Below are 15,802 nucleotides of genomic sequence, written 5' to 3' on the forward strand. Positions count from 1 at the left end.
AAACGACGCGATCCGAAAATCCGAGAGAGCTCCGAAAGAACCGGCTGAATATACTTAAAGCGCCCGACTTTGATAGCGAATTGGCGCTGGCTATTCAGAGCGCTCCAGAACGCTGGAAAGCGACCACCCTAATGTACCATTAGAGAAAAGAACAATCAAGGAAACTTGGAAGCTCGGGGAACCACTGAGTTTTGTTCGGCTCAGTTTTATTACCTTAAAGGTATACTCTAAAAAAAAAAACACTTTACTTAAAAAAAAAAAAAAAAAGGTGGGGGGGGGGGAGCATATTCTGAGGGGGCTATTTCAGGGAGCTCCTGGGTTTCTAGGTTAACCTAATGAATGGGATACTCACCTCGCTTTCCGTCCCGTGATTTTCAGGACAAAGTCAAAGAACAGTGCCGGCAGATAATTGAAGACGAACACGGTAACTGCATAGTAGAAGCGACTCTTTGTCAATTTCAATCCTGGACGGCCGAACCTGGCCTTGGCCGGGTGCTTGCGTAACATCTTGTTTGTAAGACTCTCCACCTGGTCATAGGAAAGCTTGTTGATTGTGCCACTTGCGCAGTTGTACACCGGTGGATGGCGTCCCAACTGCTGCTGGTGCATGCATCTGGATGGGTGCAAAGGAGGGAGCTGATAGAAGTGCCTTTAAACTGTCTGCCGATGTCCCAGGGTATGCATAAACGCATTCATTCGGCACACGTTTCATCAGATATTGATATCTATTTTAAAACCAGTGAACCATAATCTTAGAAATATTGTTTTTAGAACATTTATTTTTTGCTGAGAAGCCCAGCGACCGTTATCAACTAGGCATTGGGCAGCTTCGAAAAGTTTAAAGCACAAAAACCGAAGGAAATATTTTCGATCAGAGGTTTTTTTAAATCTAAACAGAGCGCGTTCTACCTAATAGAAACTAGGAACTGACGCATATATTTGTTTCTGTTTCAGAAAAGTAAGAATACTGTAATAGAAAAACTACAACGCAGTAATCCTAGGTATTAATTTAGATTATATAATTCGCTCTAATTTGATGTTACCACTCCAAGAAAAATAAAATAAAAGAGGAACAGAGACGCAGAAGCTTTCGAAGGGTGTAGTTTTCATCAACGTTGGTTCTTATATTGCGAATAAGACGTTATCTACAGGGCAGCGCGTCTTTACACTGGAGTGCTATCCACTCAAAATGCTTCTATGCGCAGCGGTATTCTACGTTGTACGCAAGTGTTCTTTAGACACGACGACGCCAGGAAGCCACCCCAGCCTCCGTACGACAGACCGGTTCAAGCTCTACGACGCAGTCCCGAAACTACGACACTAGTGAACGATGGTAGCAAAAAATTCGTCGCGTGAAATAGTAGCAAGCCTGCCCTGTTTCGCACCAGTTTTTGAAAACCCGAAACAGCATTGCCTCAAGGACCTTGTTGCGTTAGAATCCAGTCACAAAATGGAAAAAACACCGGTCATGAGTTGAAAAGATCGGTCTCGTGAAGGGCCGGGGGGGGGGGGGGGGGGGTGTCATCGTTTGTCATGACTCATGACAAACAATGACTTCACGCCACCGATTTCTTGATCTATAATATATGCTCGTCCCCTCCGACTTCTCGCCAGAGGGAGCACGCGCTTGCTGCCTTCCATGGTGCTTTGACTGCGCGTGCACGCTGGAGGCCCACAAGACGCCGCAAGCGTTATCGAAGGTGGGCAGCTCGCTTCAGAGGCGGGACAACTGAAGTTCCTCCCTGTTCTTCTCATCCTGTCAGTGACACTAATGTGAAACGAAAGCATTGCATAGGTCGTCTTATGGAAACACTGCGTGCTCATTACCGATGCACTATATATGCCTTGTTTCTTAGAAAAGCAACAACTCACAAAAATCATTATAACCGCGATACAAGGACTTGAGACGAAAAACAATCAAACTTCAAATGGTGTGTTTTTCGTATACTAGACGATGCAGTGATTGAAGAATTTTAGACTGATATGAGTTTAAGATACAATTTTGTTTTGTATCAAGTTCGATCGAATAGCGAAATTTTCTGACGACTACTCAACTACAAAGTACGGCTATCCCCGAAGTAGGATTAAAGTGCGTGGAGCGGGTCTCGGAGTGGTGTGTTTTGCCGCGACCTCAAAGTTACCGCTCTATTTCCGTCTGATGACGTCATAGAAGGACATGCTGTCGCCTGCCGCGATCCTGGTGGTCATACAGAAGCGATGGTGGTTGTGGCAGAACACACCCCTATTCTAAGGCAGGTCGCTCTCAAGCTTGACAGTCCTCGGAAACTTCAGCAGACAGGAGTTGTGACGCTGCGACGACCGCGACACTCCCGTTGTCTCGTACATTTTTTTTTTCCGGGAGTTGTAACACCAACCGCCAGGATCGCGACATCCGACAACATGACACGACGGCTTCCTTTTTGGAATTGGTCGCTACTAAAGGCCCACGTTTGGTGTTTGGGCGGGATAGTGGACGATATACAAACCTATCAGAAACGAGTTCCAGGCACTTGCTAGGACGAAATAAATTCTCAATAAAGCCAATCGGGCACCAATCGAACAGAAACCAACTCCGCCTGCAGTAGGCTCCTCATATTTAAAAAAAAATAGAAATAAGTACAAAAAAAAAAAGATGTCGGGGATTGAGTCAATTTTAAACTGAAAATTGTCAAGTGGTCTGACCGTTCTTCCTGAGATGCTTGATAGGCTGCCATGATCAGTGTATTGGCCGCAACGTCTACAGGAACGATGTCCATGACTTGAGTTTTGTCTGCCATGATTGTCGTCATCAGGCCGGATACAGACTGCGTATAACATCGAAATAGCACCCAACATAAGCAGAAAAAATCTTACTTGATTTTGAAGACTCGTTAAACTGGTATTTAACAAGTTCAAATATTTCGCCAGAGTAAGGCGGAGCGATTCCTTGCAATTTCTCGAAACATTTTGTATAATTCATGTGCATCATATTACTGGACATGCCTTGAGGTCGCGTAGTGTAAGCGATTAGTATCAGCCATTGCATTGTGTTGATAAATTTGATATGAACCGATACCTAATGATGCCAAAATTTGTGCAGAGCCGGACGGCGATTTCGTGGCGATTATCCGTTCTAAAACCTTCTGCATTACGCGAAAGCTTCGATAGAGCGGGGTTCGTGTTATGTGAAAGACTTGAATAAAACACACATTCCTTTAGTCAGAAGTGACTAATAAAAAAAAAAAGGAATGCCTCAGTATCTCATTTAAACTTCTTTGTCTCATCGCAAAAAAAAAAAAAAAAAGCACGCATACACACAAAACAAACAAGCATTGTATTTGTGCTACACCACCCGTCCGCTCAATGTTTCCAGAAACCTAGAAAGACGTCGCGATAATGTACAGGGTGCGGCCGCAAGGACTAACACATTTGGCACGCCTTGACAATTTCTAACCCCAACCGTACATACTTGAAATTGGGCACAGGAACGCAGTTCCGCAAGAAGTTTTATATCATTTTTCTTTTTCAGGGCCCAAGTCAGAGTAGGTAAAATATAAAAAAAAAAAAAATAGAGCAAAAACGGTGGCCGTGCGTCTCCTATGTCCTATCCCGGAAGCTCGTCATCTGCATACTGGTTTGTGAGCTTGCTCCCAGGTGATCATCTATTTAAATAAATCTATTACATAGCGCGATTATCTTACTATCCAACCAGCCTCTACTATAGGTTCTTAGCGTGTTTTTTTTTGCGTTCAGCAAGCCACTCGGGAGCGAGATCATAAACCAGTGTGCAGAAGACAAACAGGCTAATATAGGACATAGGAAATACACAGACTCCGATTTATTTTTAATTTTTTTAATATTTCACTACCTCCAAGCTGAGTTCTAAAATAAATACACACAAAACGTCTTGCCAAACTACGTTTTCGTGTCCAATATAATGTAGGTACGTTTGTAATTCGAATTTTCTAAGGCGTGCCAAATGTGTTGGTCCTTATGGGCGCACTCTGAAGATACCCACAAGTACTAAAAGGCGAAAAAAAAAGACAGCTCGTGAAAAGCGCATGGAGAAGAACGAGCAGGCCTTTCCGGTCTGCATCGAACAGTTGCTGCCGGCAGCCAGGAGAGGAAAGGCAGGCAGGAGGGTCGCGTGCTAACGAGACTTCCGCTCAGGCCAAAGACCGAATTTCTCCAAGGCGCGCCGCTTCTTTTGCAAGAGACTTTACCATGCTCAGTGGATAGACTATGCCACCATGTTCCTGCCATTAAAAAGAAGGGCACTCACAAGAGCCTTTACCATGCTCAGTGGATAGACTATGCCACCATGTTCCTGCCCTTACAAGGAGAGGCGCTCACAAGAGCCTTTACCACGCTCAGTGGATAGACTATGCCACCATGTTCCTGCCCTTACAAAGAAAGGCGCTCACAAGAGCCTTTACCATGCTCAGTGGATAGACTATGCCACCATGTTCCTGCCCTTAAAAAGAAGGGCACTCACAAGAGCCTTTACCATGCTCAGTGGATAGACTATGCCACCATGTTCCTGCCCTTACAAGGAGAGGCGCTCACAAGAGCCTTTACCACGCTCAGTGGATAGACTATGCCACCATGTTCCTGCCCTTACAAAGAAAGGCGCTCACAAGAGCCTTTACCATGCTCAGTGGATAGACTATGCCACCATGTTCCTGCCCTTACAAAGAAAGGCGCTCACAAGTGCCTTTACCATGCTCAGTGGATAGACTATGCCACCATGTTCCTGCACTTACAAAGAAAGGCGCTCACAAGAGCCTTTACCACGCTCAGTAGATAAACTATGCCACCATGTTCCTGCCCTTACAAAGAAAGGTGCTCACAGAAGCCTTTACCACGCTACGTGAATAGACTATGCCACTATGTTCCTGCCCTTTAAAGAAAGGCGCTCACAAGAGCCTTTACCATGCTCAGTGGATAGACTATGCCACCATGTTCCTGCCATTACAAAGAAAGGCGCTCACAAGAGCCTTTACCACGCTCAGTGGATAGACTATGCCACCATGTTCCTGCCCTTACAAAGAAAGGCGCTCCAGAACTCAAGAGATCTCAACATGCTGCGGAAGGTTTTTTTTTCTATTTGGGACATTTACTACGCAGCAACCACCGTGAGCGCACTTCTTAATTTCTTTTTGTGTAATTTGTTTTGTGCAAATATTGGACGTCTTCATTTATTTATCTATTTCTCCAAAAATTCATATTTGTTTCTTTTTTCTTTTCTCTAGTACAATTTTCTGAATTTTAATATGGTTTCTTATAGCAGTTTATTTAAAACCGTTATTATGATTACGAGCCAATTCACGCGTTCTTTGACATAAAATTGCTTAAACGTGACCTACCTATTGAAAAATTATGCTTTCTATGAAAAATGATCAATTTGAGGAATGTTTTGAAAAATCTTGCAGGAAAAAAAAAACTATTTAAGTGCTCCACCTAGCGGCAACTGCGTGAGTTATAACAGTGTCAGAAAATCTGGAACCGAATTTTAATATTCACTCGAAGTCCTAGTATAATACATTGGAAGGACTCGGTAGTTGTCTTGTCATATGAACGCTACATATTTATTGAAGCGATCTATTCAATGGGCCAAGGAATGCAATTTTGTGTGTCGCTAATAAACGGCATTGTTATAGAGCCACAAGATTCGCTATAAAGCCAGTCCAGAGTAAGGTATGAACTTTTATACTTACCGCGATCACAAGGAAGACTCCACCCAGTAGTCCGTCTACCCAGCCCTATAGAACATACCACAAATGAAAAAAAGTTATCTTCGGCCTACGTTTCGCGGGGTTAAAGTAGGTTAATTAAACGCAGGCTTTCTCGGCTTAGTTTTCACAGAAAGTTTTAGCTGAGTCAAGCTACATCCTGGAAACAGTAAAATTTTATATTTCTTTAAATAGCAAAGGCCAATGTGCATATCTTACGTATGATATATAAAGTGTGCTAGAATAACGTTATTGTGCTCCAGCCGTAGCAATCTTTTATTTTTTCTACAGTGTATATTTTGGCAGGTCCAATCAGATTGATTTATGTTTCAGGTCTAAGAATGTTTTCCTTCTTATCGCAATAACACTGAAAGCAATAATCGAACGTGACGAGACATTTCACATTCAATAATGGCAAGACACGCGCTTGTGAATTCCGCTGAAACATTTTTGAGCGTTTTTGTTTCGACTGACGTATGTTAGTTCGGATATAACGGTTTTGATATATCGCATACTAATAGGGTTTATTTTGGCAATGGTAAATTAGGCATATATGAAAATATCGGGTAGGACTAAGATTTTTCAGCATTTATAAGAATGAAATCGACAAATGTTTTTGAATGTTTATTAATTTTAAAGAAATTTGCGTATTTCGACGATTCGTTTTGTACGTACGCGAACAAAAAACCGGTTATTATTTGCAAAAATAACAAGAATAGAAATTAAATTTTTCTATTAGTATAGAGCCTTATAATGCTCTATGCTTACCATGATATAAGAGTGGTTGCAAACAATTAACAATGAGTCCGAACACGGGTCGAATGTGGGAGTATCTCCTAAAATAATATTAATTGGAAGCTATTTTTCTTTTCATCCTGCTACCTTCCTGCTCTCTGTGATAACAATTGAACTGTTCTCTACCAAAACTGTTTATGCCACGAAGGAAACAAGTTGCTCTTGCTTCTTTTGGAAGATTCAGTCGATATGGATTTAGTGCCAGTCGAACACTGTCGCCCAGCTTTGACCCCAAAACACACACATGCGACAGCCCATGGTGCCACATAACTGACCTGACAGTTATTTTACTGTCTTCTAGGGTGAGTGATTTTACTAATTCTTGATTGGCGGGGTAGTTGATTTTACTTCAAGCACGCGGGTTGAATAACCAATCTTGCCGCAGACGCAAGGCTGGGGGTGTTAGAAGGCGGATAATAACCGCGCGTTTCCCACGCGATATAGGCCTTTCTAAAATATATTGATCTAGTGGTTTTCGATGACGGCAAGTTTCTAGTAAAAGTAAAATGTTTTTATTTTTTTAAAAGAGTATGAACAAATTTTAGTTAATTATCAGAGTTATCTTGGCGAGTAACCGGCTATCTACTATTCACTTGACCCTGTAACTCAGCTGCACAGAACGTAGTAGTGTAGATCTCACAACTTGTTTTTAGAAAGACGTGTAAAACTTAATTTTGAACACCCTGCATATAAAATACTGAATGCTCGGAATATCGAAGTACTGTCTTCAACTTCGCAGCACCCTGGACGGTGTGTTTCGAAACGAACAGACAACCCTTAGAATTGGGGGCTACATACCGGAAATGGTTCCTTCCACGAAGCGGACACAATGGACGGTCGGACGACGACTGCTGGAAGACCGCGGCCGTACTCTGCAACGACCGACTCAGCCAGACTCTTGGAGAAGACGTAAGTGTTCGGTTTGGCTCCGAGCAGACCCGGCGTCTGTTGCCGGAGAGCGTCTTCGTTCATCGTTCTTCTCGATTTTCGGTCACATGCGTGAGGAGGAAAGGAAATTATATTTTTAATTGATTTCTAAGAACGAGGTTTTGTGGATTAAGAATCTAAACTGCATTTCGGAAGTTATGCGAGTTTCCATAACAATATTTTTTTATTTATAAAGACTCGAGGTCAGTTTTTCTGCAAAGCACGTTACACACCAATTCGTTTGGTCTCCGATGCAAAGAAATCAGCGTAAAATGTGGTTCGGAGGTAGGTTTGTTTAGGAGGAACGAACTTCAGCTTAAATTTCACACAATATTTGTTACAGCATGTGAGCAAGAGCTTTTCTCATAATCTGAATACAGGTTACAAATACTTTGGTTGAAACGCTATATATATACTTTGCGCAATTCACTAATGTTCTATGAAATCTACTGTTTACTTTTTAGTGCCAATACGAAGCAACGGAAAAGAAAAAACACGGACAAGCCGTAAAATATATGAAAAATTGCTCTCCTTGGTCCCCTGACTTCTGAAAAAATGACAGTGTGAACAGCTCAGACGGGTGTCTTACCCTACCCCCCCCAAAAAAAAAAAACACAAAAAACAGTATAACTTTTCGCTATTTGGATTATGGGACTGGAAATCCTATCCGGTTTATATATATATATTTCCGATTTTCAAGAATTATTTCTTTTTCCGCGAATTTGAATTTCAGGTTTCCAGAAACAATTCCAGTTAGATTTCCAGTTCCATAATCCAGATAGTGAAAAGTTTTACCGGGTTTTTCGGTGGGGTAGTTTTTCAACTCTTTGAAAATAAAGACTGATCAGTCGTAGTATAAGACCCGAAGTTTGAAAAAAAAAAATGCTACAGAACGTAGCTGTAATATTGCTGCTCCACGTTACCCCTCCCCTGAACTAGGGGCTAATTAAACCAAAGGTTATTATACTCTGTTCCCTCCTAGATTGGCAGTGTCGTGGGAACTATGCGCTCGCTGAACCAATAAATCACCTACTTCTCTTTTTCCACTTGACCCAGCTCTCTGCGCGTGTGATTGAGGATAATATTTAATCAGTTCATGGTCTAGATTGAGCCAGTGAAATATGTATAGAATAAACTTTCAAGGGCTGTTGGTATTAAAATATAAATATCGATATATGTTTCCCAACTCGGTAACGCTTTTAATCTGCAATTCTCTTTTCTTTTTTAAGCACAATATAACTACTGCTTCTTAGTCTGGGGAAGAGCAAAGACCACAAATATTAAGCAAATGCATATAAAAATGATTTTGTTTTATGTGCCATGTCACGTATGATAGCCATACGAAAGCACGCTTTAATAAACTAAATATTTTGCAAAATTCCGAATCCCTATAACTGTAAGCTTGCTGTTTCCTACAAACAATATTTTAAACACAAAATGTTTACGTAGCAATCTCTCACCTGGAGCCTAGAGAATAGTATATGAAACTCGTAGGTCGGAGGCTTGAATATTATACCGCCATTCAGAGCAACTTACGGCAGTCAGATGCAAAAATGTGCCCTTCCCAGACTTTTAGATTGTTTTTGTGGGCATATCGTTGACACGCTCAATTAATGTGCTAAAATATACGATCACTATTTGTTTGCGATTCACCCATTTATGCTTTAAATGTATAATTACTAAACAAGTCTAAACAAGTTGTATGATTTTAGTTTTGTGTGGTTTTTACTTTATACTTGTTTTTCACATTCCTTTAAAGACAAATATTGTGTTTGTAATTGCTCTCGTTGTCGCGGCCTTGCAAGAGAGAGCTTGTCAAACAACAAATTCAGTCGCTCCAAATCTCCAATTTGGAAATAAATAAAAAAAAAATGAATTTGAATTGAATTCGGTAGGGACGGTAATGTGATCACGTTGCAAAAGATCGATGTATAAGTGCGCCAACGAGCATGTAGCTTTCACCGCACTGATAGCTTAAGGATAAACAGAGTATATCAGGTTATTGCGTCCATTCATTTTGCAGAAAGCTTTATGATGCATAATTCCACCACTCTAATTAAGTTGAAAATTCAGGCGCTTATATATTTTTATATTCTCCGGTAACGATAGTCCTCGGTACAAACGGAGATTTCAGGCACAGTTAATATTATTATTACCGTTATATGTCATGAAGTGGAAAGACACCAGCGCGAGACACCTTAGACAACCCGACTGAGAGTCACAGAAAGCCGTAATGATTATGTCACATAATAAATGTGCATCAATCAATACAGATTCCGACGGTTCTGAATTGTGGAAAATACTAATCGTTTAATTATTTTGTGGAACCTTATTTGTAGAGCTTTGTGGCTACGCGGAACGAATCTTACCTTGCCAACGAAATGATGTCATCGGCTTTTACTGTTGATGGGTAGATTTGCTCTTCCAATGTGTATTCTTCGCAGTTGACGAACACTGTCGAGACGTGGACGATGGCCTGAACAAAAAAGTGTTCGCCACTTGAAAACAGTCGTACGAGTATTTCTCAGCGTGTTTATGTGTATTCACAAGGAATTACTTTAAAACAATGGAAATATACGAGGTGTGATCAAAAAGTTTCGACACTAATTTTGTACTGCAAGCGAAAGACAGGACCGTGATGAGCGCGCAGCAGTCAAAGCCAGTGACCTTCATGTCTCATTATGCCGAAGGACTTTGTTCTGGGTACATTTGGAGCTGCGCTAAACGAGTTTCTATGATCACGTGCTTTAGCACAATGGCGATTTTAGCATCGACTGCAAACCAGAGGGAGAACGAACATCAATTCTGCATCAAGCTCGGCAAATTTAAAAAAGAGACATTTGAGATGATTCTGCAGGCTCATTTCAAAAAGCCCTGAATTGTACGAAATGTTTTGAGTGGTAATCGTGCTTCAAGAATGGCAAAACATTGCTGGAAGATGATATTTCACATCATTCAATTGTTTGTTTTCTATGATCATGAACTTAGTTCGGACCGAAACCAAAGCCTGTTCAACATACAGGAATTATAATACAACTCACGATACAGTTATACTTGACAACTTAGACATTTGCTTCTGACCTTTTTAGGTGCTTCGTGAGCGATATGGGGCAGAGTTTTAAAGCAGTAGTACCTATGGGCATAACACCGTATTTGAAAGTAAACATTTGGCAGAAATCTGCCTGGTTGGGTAAGAACAATTAGAAGAGGGGGAAGGAACGCCAACCAAAAATAAAATGGTGCCCAACGTTTTGAAACCTGCTTGGTTTCTTCTTCAGGGGCGAGTGTGTGCGCGAGGAGCAAGTGGTCTTCTTTTACGGCGGTGGACGTGATGTTTTCGCGATCGTAATGTGGCTGAGCCCGCTGACGTAGGCGGATGGTAATGTCGAGGATGCGTGTGTTGTCGAAGTCAATGCGGTGGTCATTCGATCATTCGAATGACCACCGCATTGACTTCGACAACACACGCATCCTCGACGTTGAGACCAATTCCCGGCAGAGGCTCTTCGTTGAGTCATGGCACATCCAAACCACACCGCAAAACATCAATCGGTCGCTTGGCGCTTTACCATCCGCCTACGTCAGCGGGCTCAGCCACATTACGATCACGAAAACATCACGTCCACCGCCGTAAAAAAAGACCACTTGCTCCTCGCGCACACAGTCGCCCCTGAAGAAGAAACCAAGCAGGTTTTAAAACGTTGGGCTCCTTCTCATTTTTGGTTGGCGTTCCTTCCCCCTCTTCTAATAACACAGTATGTACTTGTGAAGGTAAAAATACCAAGATTACACAATCCCTGGATTATAAGGAAAATCATTCACCTAAACAAAGAGTCCAACGACGCAGAGAAAATATTTGTCAGAAACGTAAAGCTTTAATAAATATTAATGAAATAACAGAACTGAGCGCTGCAATGAAATTTCGGATAAAAGATTCAAGATAAGTAGTTTAATGCCACAATGCTACTGTTCAGCACGCAATACCCCAACTTTTTTAGATACATTAAAAAAAAAGATATGTATATTAAGGTATGTACAGAACAGGGGATTACTACCGACAAGCAAGTTATTGAAGATAGGTTTAATACTTTTTTTCTCGAGCGTGTTCGCAAAATACGATGAGAAACCAGTAGCGGTTGTGTTACCTAGACACATTCCCAAGATGAATGACTTGGCCTTCTCAGAGGAAGGAATACTGACTTTATTAATGAATTTAAAAAGATAACAAAAACATCTAAGTTGACTGGTTCAGATGAAATTCGTAAGTGTTTCTAAGTGTGTACACAGAATGAAGGATCAAATGCCTATTGGTAATTTTTGAGAAATTACTATCAAGAACAATTCTTTCAGAGAACTGGAAGGTGAGTAAGATAATTCCTTTACCGATGGGTGGTGAAATGACATCTTTCAACAACTACAGGTCCATTGCCTTAATATTAACTTTATTCCACAGTTTAGAACAGTTACTGTCTAGGAAACCTGTTCGCCGATTTCTTTCTTGTAACAAGTTTCTGAGCGACTACCACCATGTGTTTCGAAAGTGTTTATCGACAGTGACAGTGATCTTTGGTTCGACAGTGACAGAATAAGGGAAAAGTTTATATAATGTATTTGGACTTAAATAAAACATTTGACAAGGTCAGTCATAAAAGCTACTAACTAAACTGGAATCGTTCTTAGGAAGGAGTAACGTTGTTAACAGCGTCGAGACATTTATCGCAAACAATTTGCTGGTATTCATGAAGATAGATATAAAATATGACAAGTGGAGGCAGCTGCACCACAAGGTTCGGTGCTTGGACCTTTGTTGTTTTTAAAGTAACTTAGTGACGCCATTGTTAATTGCCCTATTCAAACTAGAACATATACAGATCACTGTATTATTTTTGCCGAAGTAAGATATATTGCTTATAAGGTTAGGTTCAACGAGTATTTGCCTAAAAGAGGCGCTTCGTGCAAAAATTGGACAGTGTGGTTAAATACGCAACAACTGTGTGCGTGATCATGACACACGCACGTGAGCAATGGGGGCTTAACAACACAATGTAGGGGGTTACGTTGACGAAGATCACTGAATATAGTACCTTGCAGTTAACTATAACTTCAGCCCTAAAATGAACAAAGCACATAGATAATGGCATTAGTAAAGCCAACAAGAGATTGGGATTCATTCGACACACGCTCAAACTACGTTCAGAGGAAACTAAGCTGATCGAATACAAGATGCTAGTGCGCCCAGTATGAGAATATGCGTGCTAGTTCTTAGATCCGTTTGTAAAATCTTGAGTCAAAACTGGAAGGCGTACAGCAGCGCGCATTGCGTTTTATTTACTCTCGCTTTCGAAGACTGGAATCAGTTTCTCCCCTTCACGGCAGAGCGAATTTACCGCTGCTTGAACTTCGCAGGAAAGAGAACACGTTGATTTTTTTTTTAATACTATTATCAAGCAACTTGGTTCTTGTGAAAAAGCAGTATATAGCTGAAGACATGTCGCGAATAAGCCAGAATAAACACGGGAATCGTGTAAAAGGAAGAAGGTTCAGTAAGGAATGTTTAAGAGATTCATTTTTTTTGTTAGATTTCGTGTGATTGGAACCAACTACCAAAAGTTTTGTGGCTGCCCGTAGCCTGAAAGAGTTCACACTCCTAATTTGTAACGCTTGATAGCGACACCGGATGTGTTTGTTGTATTACAATTGTGTTATTGGACATGTTTAATTTATGTATTCTTGTTTTGGAGCAGGGCTGTGCGGACTGTTTTTGTTGCTGTGCTTGCAACTGACTGTTGGGGTGTCAGCTCGCCCGCGCATATACAGTCTTTTCACAGTCCGATCGAGGGTAGAACGGCTTGAGTGGACCAACGTGAGCCACCTCAGGTTGAGGTCGGCGTCGTCATCATGTTCGCATTTTGTCGGGCAGTAGTTCGTAGTCGAGCTCCCCGAGGCGACAAAGTATACTGTAGTACCGTTTCATGCACCGTTTCAACAGTTTCTCGCTGAGGCCGTGACGAGGAATGGGTGTCAACTTCCACACCCTGTCTACCGGCTGGAAGTCAACGTCCCGACGACGAAGGCTGAGCGGCCAGCGTTGACACCTTGCTGGTCTTGAATCCGGAGTCAGGCGAGCTGGCGGACTTCTTTGTACCTTTGAACAACCACTGGGCGTCGTCTCTCCAATCGTGAGCTGGCTCATTGGGCACTATCACGTCGATTATGGTCGTTACCTCTTGACCATATACCAGCTGGAAAGGTGTAGCTCCAGTGGCTTCTTGAACCGCCGGGTTGTAGGCAAACGTGACGTAAGGTAACACCTCGTGCCACGTCTTGTGCTCCATGTCGACGTACATGGAGGTCATGTCAGCTATGGTCTTGTTTAGCCGTTCCGTCAGCCCGCTCGTCTGCGAATGGCACGCCGCCCTACCGAAAAATCCGGTATAACTTTTCACTATCCGGATTATGGAACCGGAAATTTGTTACTGGATACCCGAAATCCAGATTGCAGACAAAGGAATTATTTCGGAAAACCTAAATTCCAGATAGATTCCAGATAAATTTCCGGCTCCATAATCCGGATAGCGAAAAGTTATACCGGATTTTTTGGTAGGGCGTCGTTTGACAATTGCTTATGTGGCTGAGGCGGAGGGTCTCATGAGTTAGCTGTTCGAAAAACGATGGCCCTCGGTCTGTAATCAGTGCTTCGGGGGCGCCCTGCCTGAGGAAAATGAATTGAACGAATAACTGGGTGACTTCCACTGCAGTTTCCGATGGAAGGGCTATGGTCTCGGCATACCGTTTGAGGTAATCGGTCGCGACGATTATCCACCGGTTTCCTTTCACCGATGGTGGGAACGGTCCAAGCAAGTCCATTCCGATCTGCTGGAACCGCGCAGTCAGGGATGTGATCGGCTGCAGGAATACTGCCGGCTTTGTCGGTGGTTCTTGCGTTGTTGGCATTCATGGCACAATCTCGTGTAATTGTGGACAGTCTTTGGGAGCTTGGGCAACTAGTACTTTTCACGAATTCTGGCCAGTGTCCTGCTGTAGCCGAAGTGCTCAATAATCGGGTCATCACAGCATGCTATTAATTATATCTTCACGGAGATTTTTGAGAATTACCAGAAGCAATGTTGAATTGCTGGCTTTTTGCAGAGTGCACCCTGCCGTATGACGAAGGCTTGTATAAAACGGGCCAGGGCACAAGGGAGAGGGATGCCATGACCTTCCATGTACTCAATCACTGCATGAAGTCCCGGGTCGTTTCACTGAAGTACTGCCATGTCCTGGACATTGATTGCGCCGATAAATACATCGTCGCCATCGTTGTTGGTAGACGTAGATTTTGACTCGAGGGGTGCTCTCAACAATCGGCGTTAATGTGCTTGCGGCCGGACTTGTCTAGGATGGTCATGTCGAATTGTTGCTGTCGGAGACTTCAGCGAGCTAAGCGTCCCGAGGAGTCCTTTACCTCAGCGAGCCAGCAGAGCGAGTGGTAGTTTGTGACTACGCGGAAGGGACTATCTGTATGGAAGTCTGTTTCATACAGATAGAGTCGGAACTTCGTAATCGCCCAACGACAGCAAGACATACTTTTTCTTTCGTTGAGCAGGGGCTCTCCGCCTTAGACAGCGTCCGACTTGCGTATCCGGTGACCCGGTCAGTGCTATCCTGTCTTTGGAGCAGTACGGCGCCAAGTCCGGTATTACTGGCGTCGGTCTAGAATTGTCTTACTGTGAACTGATCGAAGTGGCAAAAGACGGGAGGGGTTTGGAGGCGTCGTTTCAGTTTGGCGAATGCCCGCTGTTGCTCTTCTGTCCACTCGAATTTTACGGCATTCTTCGCGAGGTGCGTCCGAGGTGCAGAAAGATGGGCGGAATCTTAGACAAAGCGACCAGACTAGGCACAAAGGCCCAAGAATCTCCTTACAACCTTCTTGTCCGACGGCGGTGAAAATGTGGCTACAATGCGCGTCTTCTCACGGTATGGACGAACACCTTCGTTGCTCACCACTTTGCCCAGGGCCTTCAGTTCGTCATAGGCGAACCGACATTTCGTCGGCTTCAGGATGAGTCCAGCTGTGTTGATGGCCAGAAACACGGCTCAAGGATGTTTGAAGTGATCGTCAAAATCGTGCGAAAAAAACTACAACGTTTTCAAGGTATATGAGGCCACTGCCATTTCAGACCTTCCAGCACGGTGTTCACGACCCACTGGAAGGTTGCTGATGCTCTACATAATACGAAAGGCATCACCTTAAACTTGTACAGTCAGTCCACTGTGATGAAGCCAGTCTTCTCGCGGTCCGGTTCGTCGACTTCAATCTGCCAAGAGCCACTCTTCAAGTTCATTGACAAAAAAATACCGGGAGTGGC

The 15,802-nt window shown here is 42.8% G+C and overlaps 1 protein-coding gene across 1 annotated transcript in view; it reads right to left on the reverse strand.

Annotated features, from left to right (window-relative positions):
- Window positions 1-214: 214 nt before the first annotated feature.
- LOC8024068 (fatty acyl-CoA reductase 1-like) overlaps window positions 215-15,802 on the reverse strand; it is a 58,935-nt gene continuing 43,347 nt past the window's right edge. The window contains exons 6-8 of the mRNA XM_040216697.1: window positions 9,803-9,909; window positions 353-613; window positions 215-227 (exon numbers count right to left, since the gene is read on the reverse strand). Coding sequence (XP_040072631.1) covers window positions 215-227; window positions 353-613; window positions 9,803-9,909 — 381 coding nt within the window. The remainder of the gene's footprint in view (window positions 228-352; window positions 614-9,802; window positions 9,910-15,802) is intronic.

This window comes from Ixodes scapularis, unplaced genomic scaffold (assembly GCF_016920785.2).
Source record: "Ixodes scapularis isolate PalLabHiFi unplaced genomic scaffold, ASM1692078v2 PGA_scaffold4__175_contigs__length_147842914, whole genome shotgun sequence".
NCBI lineage: Eukaryota > Metazoa > Arthropoda > Arachnida > Ixodida > Ixodidae > Ixodes > Ixodes scapularis.